Genomic DNA, 17,725 nt, shown 5'->3' on the forward strand with positions numbered 1-17,725 from the left:
CAGATATGTGAGGGTTTATTTAGTCTAAATATCAGTCTTTATGCCAGTCCCACAGTGTCTTGATTACCACAGCTTTGTAATAGTTAAGTTTTGCAGTCAGAAAGTGTGAGACCTCCAACTTTTTTCTGTTTTTCAAGATTATGTTGCTTAGTTGGGGTCCCTTGGGAGTCATATAAAGTTTAGGAAGGATTTTCTAATTTTTGGTATAAGTTTGACAGTTGAATAAGGTAAAGTAAATGTTCATCATCAGTTTTTTAAATACAGTTTCTTTATTTGTGTATTTTTTGCTCTGTTTCACCTCTTAGTTGATTGGATTTCATTTTTTTCAGTAGTTTTTCTTTTTTTTTCCTTTTCTTTCCTTTCTTTTTTTATTAAAGATCTCTGAGTCTCTGCTTCTCTAGTTGTTACCTCCTCAAGGCTTTCTCTCTGGTTTTAGGGTTTAGGCTTAGGGGGCTGACTGAGACCTTCTTTTGCCCTTGGGCTCGCTCACCCCTGTGCCATGCTTTGGAGTTTGCTCTCTCTGTTTGCACAGCTCTGGAAGACTTAGGGCTGACCTGTGTTCTTCTTCTTTACATGTGACTAGTTTGATTGTTTTTCAGTGTCTGGATTTTTCTTTTTGTTCTAGGCCTGTGAAATTTTATTGGAATGTGTATTTCTTTTTACTAATTTGTTTTGGCAAATTAAGTCTAAGTGCTTCAGGCTTTCTTTACCTTCCCTGTTTCCTTAGGATCTCTTCTGTGTTTCATCCTTTTTCTGCTCCTGAAAGTTCTATAGGATGGGTGTGGGATTTCCTGTCTCTCTCTCTCTTTTTTTTCTATTTTTTTAAGATTTATTTATTTGAGAGAGAGAGAGCAGGAGGGACAGAGGGAGAGGGAGAGAGAATCTCAAGCAGACTCCACACTGAGCATAGAGCCCAACACGAGGCTCGAATTCATTACCCTGAGATCATGACCTAAGCTGAAACCAAGAGTCAGATGCTTAACGGAGTGCGCCACCCAGGTGCCCCTCCTGTCTCTTGACTCTTCATTTTCTTTTGCTTTCTCTCTCTTTTGTTGAGATATAATTTACATATCATAAAACTCATGTTTTTTGTTTGTCTGTATTGAGTTTATTTTTTAGAGCAGTTTTAAGTTACAGCAAAATTCAGAGGAAGGTACAGAGATTTCTCCTTTCCTTCCTGCCCCCACACAGGCTAGTCTCCTCTATTATCACCATCCCCCACTAGAGCAGTACTTTGGTTAGAACTGATAAACCTACATTGGCACATTATAATCACCCATGGTTCATAGCTTACAGTACAGTTCACTCTTGGTTTTATATGTCCATGGGTTCGGACAACTGTATAATGACCTGTATCCTACAGCGTATTTTCATTGCCCTCAAAAATCTGTGCTCTGCCTATTCATCCCTCTGACAATCACTGAACTTTTACTTTCTCCATAGTTCCACCTTTTCCAGAATGCTCTACTGGGAATCCTACAATATTGGGATCCTACAGTATGTAGCCTCAGATTGGCTTCTTTCACTTAGTAATATGCATTTAAGTTTCCTCCATCTCTTTTCATAGCTTGACAGCTCATTTCTTTTTAGTGCCAAATATCTCCTTGTCTTCATGTACCACAGTTTATTCACATACTGAAGTATACCCTGGTTGCTTCCAAGTTTAGCGTTTATGAATAAAGCTGCTGTAAACACCATGTGGACATATGCTTTCAACTCCTTTGGGTAAGTCCCAAGGAGTATGATTGCTGGATCGGGTGGTAAGAGTATGTTTAGTTTTGTAAGAAACTTCCAAACTGTCTTCCAAAGTGGCTGTACTATTCTGTATTCCCATCAACAATGAATGAGAGTTCCTGTTGCTCCATAGCCTTGCTAACATTTGGTGTTGTCAGTGTTTTGGATTTTGGCCATTCTTATGGGGGGATAGTAGTATATTGTTTTAATTTGCATTTCCCTGATGACATATGATGTGGAGTGTTTTCTCGTATTTTTATTTGCCATCTGTTTATCTTTTTTGCCGAGGTATCTGCTAAGATCTTTGGCTCACTTTTTCATTGGGTTGTGTTCTTATTGTTGAGTTTTAAGAGGTCTTTGCACATTTTGAAAGACAGTCTTACATCAGGTATGCCTTTTGTAGATATCTTCTTCCAGTCTGTGGCTTGTCTTTTTCATTCTCCTGATGTTATCTTTCACAGAATAGTTTTTATTTAAATAAAGTCCAGGTTATTAATTATTTCTTTCATGGTCTGTGCCTTTGGTGGTTGTATCTAAAAAATCCTTGCCACACCTGAGGTTATGTAGGTTTTTTTTTTTTTCCTATGTTACCTTCTAGCAGTTTTATACTTTGACATCTTACATTTAGGTCTTTGATCTGTTTTGAATTTTTGTAAAGTGAGTAAGATCTGTTTCCAGATTCATTTTTTTTTTTTTTTTGCATGTATGCTAGCACCATTTGTTGAAAAGACCATCTTTACTCCATTGTATTGTCTTTGCTCCTTTGTCAAAGATCCTTTAAGTATATTTGTGTAAGTCTATTTCTTAGTTCTCTGTTCTGTTTCATTGACCTTTTTGTTTATTCTTAATACCACACTGTCTTGATGACTAACTTTATAGTGAACCTTGATGAAGTCAGGTGGCATCAGTCCTCCAGCTTTGCTCTACTTTGTCAATATTGTGTTGGCTATTTTGGATCTTCTACCTCTCCATATAAACCTTTAGAATCACTGTATCAATATTCATAAAATAACTTGCTGGGATTTTGTTTGGAATTCTATCGAATCTCAGGATCACACTGGGAGGAACTGACATCTGGACAATATTGAGTTGCCTTATCCATGAATATGTAATAACCTCTCTATTTTCTTAGTTTTTTGATTTCATTAATCATAATTTTGTAGTTTCTGATATAGTCCTGTATATATTTTGTTAGATTTATTCATAAGTATTTCATTTTGGGGTGTTAATGTAAATGGTGTCTTGTTTTTAATTTCATATCTCACTTGTTCATTGCTGGTATATAGGGAAGTGATTGACTTTTATATGTTAACCTTGTATCCTGCACCTTGCCATAATCACTACTTCCTGGAGGTTTTTTTTTTGGGCAAGGGGGGAAGGGGAGTCAATTCTTTAGGATTTTCTACAGACAGTTATGTCCTATGTGAACAAAGACAGCTTTATTTCTTCCCTCTTAATCTGTCTACCTTTTGTTTCTTTTTCTTGTCTTATTGCGTTAGCTAGAGCTTTCAGTATGATATTGAAGAGTGGTGGTGAGAGGCAGCAGACTTGCCTTGTACCTGATCTTAGTGGGAAATTTTTGAGTTTTTCAGTATTAAGTAGGATATTGGTTGTAGGTTTTTTGTCGATAGTCTTTATCAAGTTGACGAAGTTCCCCCTCTATTTCTAGTTTACTAAGAGTTTTTATCATGAATGGGTGTTAGATTTTTGTCAAATGCTTTTTCCTCATGTATTGATATGATTCTGTGATTTTTTTTTTTCTTTTTATTTGTAGATGTGATGGAAATTCTTTTTTAAAAACTGTAAATTCAGTGGTTATTAGCATATTCACAAAGTTCTGCAGCCGTCACCATTATCTAATTACAGAACATTTTCATCATCCAATGAAACCCCATATCCATTGCCCCTGTCCCTCTGGTCCCTGCAAACCACTAATCTACTTTCTTTTATAGATTTACCTATTTTGAATATTTCATATAAATGAAATATACAAAATGTATTTAATTCTTTATGTGGCCTCTTTCACTTAGCATAATGTTTTCAGGGTTTATCAGTGCTGTAGTATGTATCAGTACTTCATTCTTTTTATGACTGGATAATGTTCCATTGTACGATAATATCATATTTTGTTTATCCATTCTTGATGAACACTTGGGTTGTTTCCAAATTTGGCTTTTATGAATGATGCTGCTGTGAACATTTGTGCACAAGGTTTTATGTGAATATGTTTTCATTTCTCTTGGATATATACATAGTAGTGGAATTGTTGGGTCATATAGTAATTCTTTGTTCAGCCTTTTGAAGAACTGCCAGACTTTGTGTTCTTCCCTGATTTTATCTTTGAGCTTTCAGGTTTGATATTTATCCCTGCTCATTTTATTCTTTTATTCTTTTTTTTTTTTTTTAAAGATTTTATTTATTTATTTGACAGAGACACAGTGAGAGAGGGAACACAAGCAGGGGGAGTGGGAGAGGGAGAAGCAAGCTTCCTGCCAAGCAGGGAGCCTGATGCGGGGCTTGATCCCAGGACCCTGGGATCATGACCTGAGCCGAAGGCAGACGCCTAATGACTGAGCCACCCAGGCGCCCCCCTGCTCATTTTATTCTTGAGGATCTCTATTTTATTTTAACAATCATATGAAACAATTTTTTTTCATTGTATTCTGATTCTTTAGCAGCCCGTATTGGTCTATAATGTATTTTTGAATTTGAGGACAAATTGCAGGATTATAAAAATTCTGTTTTGGAACAGAATTTAGGGTTATAAATATTATGACTAGTATTTAGGGTTTAACAGTAGGATTATACAAGTTCTATTCTTATCTCCTTAGCCTGTGGGTCACTTCTTTTTCATCACGGTCTTGCTTTTTAGTGCTGTTAGTTCCTCAAATTCTTGGTGGTCTTTGGTACTTATTTATATTATGAATAAATGGTTAAATTGATCAGTATAGAAGTTGGCAATACAAATTTTCCCTATGCTTCTCTAAGTCTGTTTCTCCAGCAACTTCTTTAAAGTAAAGGGCGGGCATGTGAGTGGTGATGCCTGTTGGCTGGTTGACTTACATGTTGGGAGTCCAGCTGGCTAAAGAGCAGGTAGGCAGGCTGGAGGCCTACTCAAGAGTTGCCAGGATGGGTTTTTCTTTGGGATGGAGCTGGCTTTCCTCCACTAACCCTCTTTTCCACTTTAGTATCTGCTGTAGAGGACCACAGTCTCTGGTTCCCACATCCACATCTGTATACAACCTTAGGGTAGATTGCTTACTATAGGAATAATTTTCCATTTTTATCCTGGAGGCCAGGACTGTAGGGTTTATTTTGTGTACCAAGGAGGGAGATGGCAAGGCAGCAGGACCTGCTTGGCCCACTTATTCATTGTGCGGTTTTGTAATCTGGTGATCGTCCAATGGCTCATCTCATCTTTGCCTTCTGTTTTAGTTTACTCTGAGTCTCTGGGCTTCCTTGGGAAGATCTGTCTTTTTCTGTGGTTCTTAGGGATTTCTTCTGTTCATTTTCTGTCAATATGATTTCCTCTATGCTTGTCGTCTGGGATTTCCTCACACATTTTGGTCTACTTTCAGCCCTCCTTTCTGTTTCCATTTATCATTTAATTATAAATTATGTTTTCTTTTAGCAGACTCTTGACAGAACAGAAAGGTGGGTGTCAGTGTCCAGTCTTCTATGTAAAGCAGAAAAACGTCTAAGTTTCAACTTGTGCTTTTGTGTTGATTGTGATTGTGCCTGGTGGACATTTTCAGTTTTCATTTGAAACATAAGATATACAAAAGTGCTTCTGAATTTACAAATGTTTAGGTTTTTTATTTTTTTTTGCTTTATATTTGCTATTTCACTTTTATAACATAATATGTTCTATAGAATTTCAGCCTTTGAGGATTCTGTGCATTTATCTTTGTGGTCTAATACGAAATCTTTTTTTTTTTTTTTAAATTTTATTTATTTATTTGAGAGAGAGAGTGAGAGAGCACAAGTGGGGAGGAGAGGGAGAAGCAGGCTCCCCGCAGAGCAGGGAGCCCGATGTGGAACTCGATCCCAGGAACCCGGGATCATGACCTGAGCCAAAGGCAGATGCTTAACTGACTGAGCCACCCAGGCGCCCAATACGAAATCATTTTTAAAAAATGTTATTAATGTAGTAAGTGATGTGGTAATAGTAGCTAACCCATACAGCACATATTAGATGTCGGACAACATGGTAATTTCTTCACGTGGATTATCTCTTTTGATTCTTTGAACAACTTGAGGTACATATTGTAGTCAGTTTTATTTAACATAAAAGTAACCAGGCACATGAAGGATGAGTAACCCCCCCTCCCCTTCCCCCCTCCCCCTTCCCCCCCCTTTCCTCCACTTCGTTGCGGGGACAAGGCTGGGCCCAGGCCATTTCATTCCAGAGTAATAAATACTGCCCTATCCCACCTCTCACTGAGTAAGTGTGGTCACTGTAGATTGTAGTAAGTTTGGTATATACATCTGTTACTTTGACCTTGCTAGTTTTATTATGACTGCTTGTACACATGTATTCACTGTAGCCTCCTTGCTGTGCTTGGAAGAGAAGAAGGTTGAAGTTTCCCATTACTCTTGGGTGTTCTTTGTTACATGGTGTATAACAATACCCTTTGTAGGTTATATTACTTTTAGTTTACAAGGAATCTTTTTCTCATTTAGTGATGTTAGCCTTAAATTTTTTTTGCGATTTATATTGAAAACCCTGTTCACTTTTGTTTATCTCGTGCAGTCGTATATTCACTCCTTTCCTATTAATATGTTTAGTTACCTTATATTTGATGTCGATGTTCTATTCATTCAACAAACATTTATTGAGGGCCTTCTTGATGCGAGGGACTGTCTTGGTGTTGGCATTAGTGAGCAGTATCAAGCCTTGCATTCATGGCCTTCTAGGCTGGTGGGGGACAGAGATAATAAACAAGTAAATACATGAAGAAGGAACTACATTTTAGATCTACTCTGTCTAATGTGGTAGCCACTAGCCATATGTGGTTATTAAAATTTTTTTTTTAAAGATTTTATTTATTTATTTGACAGAGAGAGAGATAGCGAGAGCAGGAACACAAGCAGGGGGAGTGGGAGAGGGAGAAGCAGGCTTCCTGCCGAGCAGGGAGCCCGATGTGGGACTCGATCCCAGGACCCCGGGATCATGACCTAAGCCGAAGGCAGACGCTTAACGACTGAGCCACCCAGGCGCCCTGGTTATTAAAATTTAAATTTAAAAGTAATTCCACAAAAAATTAGTTCTTCACTTGTACCAGCTATATTTTAAGTGCTCAATAGTCACATGTAACCAATGGATACTCTTTTGAACAATGAAGATATGGAACATATCTGTCCTTGCATGAAGATTATTTGCCAGTGCAATTTTGGATAATGTTGTGAATATGGGGACACTTCTGAGATACAGTGTAACGGGACACTAGGGGCATCCAAAGTGGTGGCATTTAAGAAGAAAGTGGATTATGAGAAGAAGTCCATTTTTTGAGGGCATCGTATATAGGATATAGTTGTATGTAAGTATTTGGTATAAACTGAAAAATGTTTTTATTACTTTAAATAGTTTATAACTTAAAACTAAGAATTTTAAGATAGTGTGTTATCTTTTGTTCTGATAGGATCGTTTCTGACGAGATTGGGGAAAATAGCATGTTGTAATACATTTTTCTTTTAGTTCTTTTAGTTCTTTACTTTTGTAGATTGAAAAAACAGGTTAGTGTTTTGTAAGTACTTTGGGCTTGTCCTTGAACCAAGATAAGTTTTTGTTTTGCATCCCCTAATTCAGTAGTCAGTTTTTGATAATGTTATATTTTTATTTTTTTATGTTCAGTTAGCCAGTATATAGTATATCATTAGTTTTTGATGTATTCAGTGATTCATTAGTTGCGTATAACACCCAGTTCTCATTGTAAAAAAATTTAGAAGTTAATCCATCTATCCCTTGAAATTGCACACATGTGGAAATTGAAGCATAATTGACTTGGCTGTGGTCACAAAATGGGTCAGTGGCAGAGCAGTGAGTAGGTGCTTTTTCTTGTAACTTTTGGTCCAATGCCCTACCAAATCTTTTTCAAAATGATCACTTTTAAAGTATAATCTTTTTAAGACAGTCTCTTCAACACATGGTGTTGGGAAAACTGGGCAGCCACATGCCGAACAATAAAACTGGACCACTTTCTTATACCAAATACAAAAATAAACTCAAAATGGATTAAGGGCTTAAATGTGAGACCTGAAACCATAACAATCCTAGAAGTGAGGACAGGCATTGATGTATCTGACATCAGCCATAGCAACATTTTTCTAGATATGTCACCTGAGGCAAGGGAAATAAAATAAAAAATAAACTATGGGGATTACATCAAAATAAAAGCTTCTGCACAGTGAAGGAAACAAAACTAAAAGGCAACCTATGGAATAGGAGAAGATATTTGCAAATGACCTATCGATAAAATTTATATAACTCAACACCCAGAAAACAAACAATCCAAATAAATGGCGGAAGACATGGACAGACATTTCTCTGAAGAAGACATTGGGATGACCAACAGACACATGAAAAGATGTTCAGCATCACTGATGATCAGGGAAATGCAAATCAGAACTAAGGAGATACCACCTCACACCTGTCAGAATGGCTAAAATCAACAAGAAACAAGTGCTGGTGAGGATGTGGAGAAAGGGGAACCCTCCGGCACTGTTGGTGGGAATGCAAGCTGGTACAGCCACTCTGGAAAACAGTATGGAGGGTCCTCAAAATAATAAAAATAGAACTACCCTATGATCCAATAATTACACTACTATTTACCAGAGAATACAAAAACACTAATTCAAAGGGATACATGCACCCGTGTGTATTTTGCAGAATTATTTACAGTAGCCAAACTGTGGAAGCAGCCCAAGTGTCCATTGATAGATGAATGGATAAAGAAGACATAATGCAATACTATTCAGCCATAAAGAAGAATGGAATCTTGCCATTTGTGACAATATGGATGGAGCTAGAGTATAATGTTAAGCAAAATAAGTCAGCCAGAGAGAGACAAAAACCATATGATTTCACTCATATATGGAATTTAAGAAACAAACAAACCAAAAAACAGACTCTTAACTATAGAGAACAAACTGATGGTTATGAGAGAGAAGGTGGGTGGGGGGGATGGGTGAAATAGGTGATGAGGATGAAGGAGTGTACTTGTGATGTGCACCGGGTGTTGTATGGAAGTGTTGAATCACTATATTGTACACCTGAAACTTATAAAACACTGCATGGTAAGTACACTGGAATTAAAATTTAAATAACAGTATAATGTTTTTTATTTAGAGGCAGGATGCTAGTCATACAAATGCCTAGGACTTCTTTAATTTGTATATGTTAAGAGATTTGAATGGCTAATTCAAGAAGTGTTGAAATCCATAAGAATTATGTCTGTATGTTAGAGTTCTGACAACATCAACACTTTCCTGTGGTCCTTCTAGGAGTTGTTTCCCTCCATGGGTCCTCTGTAGTTTATTTTACTACTATTTTATTTATTTTAGAACCTGAAAAGTGAGAGACTCTCTGGCTGGTGTACACACTAATTAGTCCAGAGAACATGCAAGCATCAGTATGAATACAGTGCTCAAAAAAAAAAAAAAAAAGATACGGTTGTCATCAACTCACATGTCCAACTATTTTCTCCAGTTAAAAAAAACTTACGACTAAACTTTAACAAATCATCTGTAAATGATATTTAATAATTTATTGACCTTATTTTCTGTTGGATAATGATACAGAAACACCTCACTAAAACTAGTAGTTTTTGGAACAATATTTGTAAGATCTAGGATTTTAAAATTTCTATAAAAGTGGATATATAAATATGTTTAACTGTTCTGATATTTTTTACCACTTATATATAAAATCCTTGGTCTACTAATAAGTAGGACATAACCTTTGCCAAATACTGCTGTACTCAGAAGTAAAAGGGTTAATTACATTTTTTTCTCCTCTCTGGAGAGGAGAGGCCTTTCAAAAGGCCTTTCAAAAATTGTATTTTGTATTTTACTACGAAAGCCCAACTTGTTCAACTTGAGTCACTATTACAGACGGTCCTGCAGAGGGCACTGCTGTTCTTGTCTCTTCATGTACACAAGGGTCATATATGTGGAGGAGTGAATGCTCACCCCATTTTTATCTTATCTTAATGCTCATAATTGTGAAACATAACTAACTAGGGTTGGCTACTTGGGTCTCTAACTCTCCTCTTCAGAGCTTATTTTTCTCCATTTACAGACGGGCCAAGGTTGCTCGGGTGATTGGTTTACTGGCCTCGCACACAACTGAGCTCCAGGAAAATACACCTGTTACTGAGGTAATTCTCTTTTTATGACTGGAATGTTATGAATGACAAAAAAAGGTTGTTCCTGATTTGTAATTTAGAACACGCAGCTTCCATTGACCTTCACTTAAGTTTTCTTTGTGCAATTGTGGCAATTATAAAATAACCTCAGTAGACCCTTAGGCGTAAACACAGCCGCACATTTACAACCTATTCTGTTATTAAAGGTGATATGGTGGAGTTAAAAGGCTTGTGGGCTCTATTCATCATTATTTCAAGAATTTTTGGATAACCCTTATTTCATTACTAGTTTTCTTGTAGTCTACCCAACATTTTATTATACCTAATTTATTTCCTAGTTGAAACACAGCTCACAATTCTGATTAAAATCCTTTTCACCCTGAATTTAGTGTTTTCATCCTCACCAGTTGTCAGTTACTTCTGACAGCAATCCCAGTATTTAATGGCATGCATACTTGAAAGATATTTTGAAATATCAGGCATTTATTTCAAGTACTGATACTGGGAAGCATTTCTTTGTTAATTAGTAAATCTAAGTCCCATCAAGTGAATGCTACCATTGAACTGCCTTTTTGAGCATCCTTTATCCTTTGGACTAGGGGAGTGTCAAGCGTCGAAATAGGCGAAAAGAACCAAGGCTTTTAAGGGCAAGGGCAATAACTCTTTTTTTTTTTTTTTTTTAAGATTTTATTTATTTATTTGAGAGAGAGAGAATGAGAGAGAGCACACGAGAGGGGGGAGGGTCAGAGGGAGCAGCAGACTCCCTGCTGAGCAGGGAGTCCGATGCGGGACTCGATCCAGGGACTCCAGGATCATGACCTGAGCCGAAGGCAGTCGCTTAACCAACTGAGCCACCCAGGCGCCCCAGGGCAATAATTCTTGAAGGAAGGAGAAAGTGGGGAGAAGGAAGTGGGAAGAAGGGGATTTTTATAGAGCCGGAACCTGGTGGTGTGGTATTTGGGGCTTTAGGAGGAATTGTTTAGCCAAGTATTGTCCAATAGAACTTTCTGTAATGATGGAAAATGTTCTGTAACTTTGCTGTCCAGTACCTCAGCCAGTTGCTGGGATGGCATCCCAGTTAGCCCTGGTCTGAGTGGACGTGAACGGACAGTTAATTTAAGGTCCCTGCATTTCCTTTGCTTTCAATTCCATCCCTATTTCCTGGAAACTGTGAGATCTCTGCGGAGATCTACAGGAAATGTCACTAAGTCTAACCTTTTTCTTGTTTTCATGGGACCAAGAAGAATGAATTGTGACCTATGCAACCCCTGATGGTACCCAACTTGGCTATCAGAGATGTATAAACTTGATTTTTCTTTTTAAGACCAAGCAGATAGGGTGGTATCACTAAGCAGAGAGGCTCTTAGCTCATAAGTGGGGGGCTTCTTCTGATGACTCAGAGGAAGAGTTTCCAGTGAAACAGAGTGGTACTGTAGGAGATGGAAGAGAAGTTAAAGAAAATTCTAAGACAAAGTCCTGACATTCTAGAGGGCGTTCCTAGATAATCAAAACAGGCAGTCAGTGCTCAGGAGCAGTGTGCCATGAAGAGTGAGCCCCTGAAGATGTAAAATATGACTGTTGAATTAAAATGTTCAGTAGGTGCCATGATGACTAGGGTGAATACTTTAGGAAGCTGAGTTAGTGGATTTGAAGATCAGCTGGATGAATTCTTTTATTCAGAAGGAAAAGAGAAAGGTTAAAAATTATTAACTAAAAAAGAATGGAAGAGAGTTCCAGAAGATCTGTTCTGCTGTCCAGTATGGCAGACACTAGCCCAAAATGACTATTGGGCCTTTGAAAAGCAGGTAGTCTGAATTGAGATGAGCTGAATACCAGATTTTGAAGACTTAATAGGGGGGTGGGGGGGAGCATCTCACCTGTAAATTTTTTATAGATTACATTTTCAAATGATAATATTTTGGATATATTTGGATAAATACATTATTACAATTAATTTCACTTTTTATTTTTTGCTGTGGCTCCTGGAAAATTTTAAATTACCTTTGTGGCTTGAATTGTATTTCTATCGGACTGTACTTGTCTAAGATAAACATAATGGGATTTCAAGGAGAGATCAAAGCAAACATTCATGAAAGAAATAATAGAAGAAAATTTCACCCTGAGCTGAAGAAAGACTCAATCTTTAGATGAAAGGTTTCACCAAATGTCAGTCAAGATATTGAAAAAAGATGCACATTTAGACCTATCCTGGTGAAATTTGTAATTACAAAGAGAAAAAGAAAACCAAAATTCAGGTTATAAACAAACAAAAGTGAATTAGACTTGCATATAATTTATTTGTAACACTACAAGCTGAAGATATGGAAAACAATAGGAATAGAACAACACTTAAGGGATCGTGTGACCTTAAATTTCTCTGTGCAGCCATCTTATTGCCTGCTTGTGAGGGCAAAAGGAAGACTTTTTCAGAAATTCAGAGACTCAGTCTTAATTTCACTAACATATAGCTGCCTATAACCAAATTTTCAGGTAGAGAAGAAGGACACATAAACAATGAATCCATTAACATTTAAATCCAAATAATAGCTGTTAATGTGATGTGTAACCTGGAAAAAAGGGATTCTTGAAAAAGAATGTATATACTGTGAAAAAATTAATGGTAGCATGGAAGTAAATTCTACATTGGTTTAGAAGATCTGGAAGGGGGAGAGAAGGGAGTAGGAAAGGACAAGACAAATCATTGTTGTTCTTTTACTAATTGAACATTTATTGAGTATCTCTTATGGGCATGGCAGTGTGTTACGTGCAGGAAAACCATTACTCCAGGCAGGTTCTTATCTTGTTCTAGAAGAAATTCATAGGTACTGTTTTATTAATTGTATTGATACTCTTTTGTTCCTTGTTGAACAAATATTTATCAGTGGCTGTGTATATACAAGGTACTGTCTAGGTACCAAGGTACAATGTTGAGCGAGAGAGAGAAAAATCCCTGTTCTGATGGAGTCCATGTTCTAGTGTGAGGAAAGAGAGAGTGAGCGAGCAGATATGTAGTGTTAGGTGGTGATAGATGCAATGAAAAAGATAAAAGTAGGCTAGTGGTGTTTGGGGAGGATGAGGTGGTGGCGGCGCCATTTTAGATGGGTTTGTCAGGGAAAGCCTTGGAGAGGAACGTCCAAGCAGAGACCTGAAGGGATCGGGGGAACACTTCCCTCAGTTGGGGGAAGGGTGAACAGCAGGTGCAAAGGATTGGCGATGGAAGAGTGGTTGGCATGTTTCCAGGAACAACACGGAGGTTATGTAGCTGGAACTGAGCGAGAGGGAGACTCAGGAGGAGGACACAGGAGATGAAGTTAGTGAGGTAGACAGGGGCTACGTCATCCCAAGCCTTGTCGTAAGCCCTGGTCAGAATTGGGACTTTATTCTGAATGAGATGGGAAGCGATTGGAGGAATTTGAGCAGAGGAGAGCCTCGATGTGGCTTATGTTTGAAGAGGATCATTGTGTTACAAGGACAGGGGCAAGATAGAATCAGAGAGACCACTTTAAGAAGAGCCTGTGGTAGTTCAGGTGAGGGGTGATGGTGACTTGGACCAGGTTCGTAGTGGTAGATGCAGTAAAAAATGATTTTATTCTGGATATATGCTTTCTTTCTGGATAGATTTCAAAGTGTTGACAGATTGGCGGATTGCTGTGCTATTTGAAGGCAGACTTTAATAACTAGGTCTGGCCAATATAAATTCTAAAATTAAATATGAAAAGTACTGAGGCATCAGAGAAATACAAATCAAAACCAAAATGAAATAACGAGAGTGTCACCAGATTGGCAAAAATGAAAAAGCCTCACAATCCTAAATGTTGGTGAAAGTACTGAGCAGAAGGAAGGCTTGTATGCTGCTGGTGGGAATGTAACTGGCCACAGCCACTCTGGTCTGAGGACATCTTTACTCTGTAAGCCAGAATCCCCTACCTTGTAACCCAGTGTACGAAGTGACATGTGCAATAATGTATATTACCAGCCTTATTTGTAACAGCCCTAAGTGTGAAATAACTGGTATACTTATCAACAGTAGAAAGGACAAAGTGTGTCACATTCACACAATGGGATGCTAAGTAGCATTGTGAATAATGAACCCCAGCTTTGAGCAGCAAGCCTGAATGAGTCTCCTGGTCATGGGCCGTTGTCCTAGACATCAGTAGGGACATTTCCTGGGGAAAGATTGATCTACAGATTCAGAAATGTCCAGGGGCTATGAAGGTTCTTGTTCAGAGGGTCAGCTCCCTCTTGATGCTGGACATCATGAAGGAGAGGCGGATGTAGGTAGAAGTCATGGAAGGTGTGAAGGTGAGGGGTGCCTTGTCGCAGAATCTGGGAAGACGGGCTGGAGGCCAAGGCTGGAACTGAGAGGTTGTCCGCACCCCCGTGGTGTCCTTGTGCTTGGGGCTCCATGTGGCAGTGACTGCAGAGAGTATATTGTGCTGCTGTAGGAATTCCCGTGGGTCTGGGCAGAAGGCCTCTGCAGTAACTGGGGACCTGTCAGTCACCCCGAGTGATGTGTCAGCTCACCCCCTGGCTCCATGCCTGTGGCTTGTCCCCCTGGCAATTGCTGTTGCTGCTGCCGCCGAGAGTGTTTGGTGGGGCAGTTCTGGAAGCGTCCTTGTCTCTGTGTGCACTCAGGTTGTTCATTAGCCCGTGCTTCCCTCCCTTCAGAGACTGGGTACCTCGTGTTCTCAAAATACTGCCCAACTCCTGTTCTGTTCCTTATTAAACAATTGCATTCTCGATGCTGCCTCCACTGACAGGGGAGAGATGGGTGTTAATTCCTGAGGTTCTGGTGTCCTTCATTCATGTACTGTTCTTTTCTGGGTGTTTGCTGATGTTTTATTAATTTGAAATGAAACTTGGGAAAAATTATACTTATTAAAAAAATGCAGTAGTGTGTCATGTGTTATCTGGGAAACTTCTGAATTATGCATATTGTGAACTAAGTTCCTTTGGATAATGAGAAGTTCACAGAGTAACTTGAAATTGTGCTGGGTGCTCCTGATGATGCCATCTTCTCTTCTGTTACTTCTCACACTTTTTCATTCTTAATTCCGGCTGCGAGCAGTTGGTTGTGACAATTAAAGCAGCCACTAGAGGGCACTCAAACACTGGAAACAAAGTTTGACAAGTTTAAGAATTTCTTTCCACTTAAGAGGAAGCTGACTTAACAGGTATACCGTGTAGTGTTTCATCTTTTCCCTGGTTTTTGGAGTTTTTACTGCATGGCATATGGTTTTATTCGATTACCGATTATTACCATTTGAGATTAATGAACACCATGGCAGCCTATCCAGAAAAATGCAGTCATTTCAGGGGATTTGAGAACCGCATGGAGCGCATTGGTGAATCTTAGCTTCAGAACTCCGGAGACCAGGTTTCTCTAACACTCATAATTGTGGGTGTTCATAGATATTTTTCAGTAAATCATGAATAAAATCTCAAGTGTGAGATATATCCTGATTTCCCCAGTAGGTTTACTACTGGTGGACCGCCGCCCGCCCCCGAATTGCAGTTGAAGATCTTATAGGCATTTTAAAGGTATAGAACCTTATTTTATTATTTATCTTTGTACCCACAATGCCTGGCCAGCAGAGCAACGAGTATTTTAGGCACTGAGTCAGCATTGAAGGACTTAATAAACGATTAAAAGAATAGTAGGGAAGTATGGCAGTATAATTTATTACGAAGAGAAGAGATGGAGAAAAAGCTATTTTGCTATCCTGGTGGTATAAATTAAGTCTGTTTCATCTAACTCTATCACCAGTGGCCACAGAAAAGAGCTGATCGTGATCTCTTGTATGTATTTAGAAGCATTTATTCCATTCTTCTTTATTTTTTCTAAAGAAGGAGATAGCCAGCTTCTTGAGCCTGTCTTCCTAGATAACACACTTAGCACCCTGTAATGATTATGATTCTTATGTGTAATAATTTTTAAGAATATTCCTGATATTCTGCATAGATTGTCTTAAGCATGCAATGGACATGTTTTAGGAAGTTGAATATAGGATCTAAAATTTAGAACTGGAAAAAACTAACAGACATTCTAATTCCATCTCTTCATTAAACATTTTTATTGTGGAAGATTTCAACATACATAAAAGTAGAGAGACAAAAATAAGGGGATACCACTCACTTCCCATAATCACTAGCACTTTGCCAATGTTGTTTGTCAAAATCTTATCTCTCTCTTGTTCCCCCTCCTCTCCTTCCCCATCTTATTCCCTCTCCTTTCCCCACCTCCTTACGCCAGTATGTTTTAAAAAATCCCAGACATCATATTTAACTCATAAATATTTCAGTATATTTAACAGAAAAGAATTAAGAAAAAAACCAGTTATCACACCCAACAAAATCATTAGTGTTTTCTGAATATCCTCTAGTAACCTGTCAGTATTCAGACTTTTTCTTTCTTTTTTCTTTTTTTGAAGTAGTAATTAGTAAAGGTTTATTGTGCACATACCAAAGAGTTTGTAAACTGGGAGCACTCAAAACGGAATGAGGCTCAGAGGTATGCCGTTGTAAAGCAGATTTATATACTGTGAAGGCAGGGAGTGTTTATTCTTTACAGTGATTGGTTATAATGTTGGAATTCTCTTAAAGGGAATTGGTTAGCGGATACCTCCTATCGATTTTGGGGAACTGTTTATATTTCACTTATGATATCCAGAGGAAAAGCAAGAAGTGACCTAGATCAAGTTATCCTTGCTTGTTCTGCAAAATAAGTTAAATTAAGCTTTGCTTGTATGACTAACTGGTTTTGTCTGCTGAGGGAGTTTTCAAGTCTGGTCTCTGTTTGATTTTAATAATTCCCTCTTTTTGGTTATGCTCTCAGCAGGCCAAAGAGTCCCATATTCACTGTTTTCCATTAGGAGTTGTCAGGCTGGAGGGCCACGTAGTTACTGTCTTCATCACTTATGTGGTGGTTGTTGATTTCATCCAGTTGCCTGATTTTTAAGGATGTCATTTGGTGTGCATGTGGCTGCCAATAGACATTTGAAATCCCGGCAAGTGTACAACCCAGTAGGGAGGTTCATTTGATGACTATAAGAACAGTAGCCAAGGACTGAAAAATCCCCCAAAGCAGGGATTCCTAGGAGCCAAGGTTTAACAAGTTAAATGAGTCTATGGAAGAGGTGTCACTTATTTGATGAAAAAATTTTATCTGGTATTTAGGATCCCAAATCTAATTTGGGTAACAATTCCTGATTTGTCGACCTAGAAACAACAGTTCACCGATGACAGGACATGTACCTCCTTGCTGAGCTGTCAGGGCATCAAGGACTCTCCCATTTTGGAGTACTGCTGGAGATAAACCATTTATTTCAGTTTGTACTGCTTGAGGAGCATTTAGGGTATCGTTAAAACTTTTTTCAATAATTGCAGAAAAATTAGTGAGTTTTTTCGAATTCATTAACTCCCAGTTGAAGAAAAAGCATTCTGACAAATGTATAGAAACTAGAGCTTTTTTGAGTATTAGGATTTGGAAGTTCACAGGAAGCTCACCTATGAGGATTCACTTTATGTACAAATGATCATATGTTTCAACCTGGCTAGTATTGAAGGAGTCCTATTTAGTCATTTTGGGTGCAAGATATCCTAACCTAAAGCATCCAGACCATTTG

General features: G+C 38.3%; 1 protein-coding gene across 8 annotated transcripts in view; it reads left to right on the forward strand.

Annotated features, from left to right (window-relative positions):
- The window catches only part of ULK4 (unc-51 like kinase 4), a 609,379-nt gene that overhangs the window by 45,676 nt on the left and 545,978 nt on the right, over positions 1–17,725 (forward strand). For all 8 annotated transcript variants that reach the window (XM_032408919.1, XM_032408921.1, XM_032408920.1 and 5 more), the window contains one exon: positions 10,034–10,112. In XM_032408919.1, coding sequence (XP_032264810.1) covers positions 10,034–10,112 — 79 coding nt within the window. The remainder of the gene's footprint in view (positions 1–10,033; positions 10,113–17,725) is intronic.

This window comes from Phoca vitulina, unplaced genomic scaffold (assembly GCF_004348235.1).
Source record: "Phoca vitulina isolate PV1807 unplaced genomic scaffold, GSC_HSeal_1.0 scaffold10, whole genome shotgun sequence".
In the NCBI taxonomy this organism is placed as follows: Eukaryota; Metazoa; Chordata; class Mammalia; order Carnivora; family Phocidae; genus Phoca; species Phoca vitulina.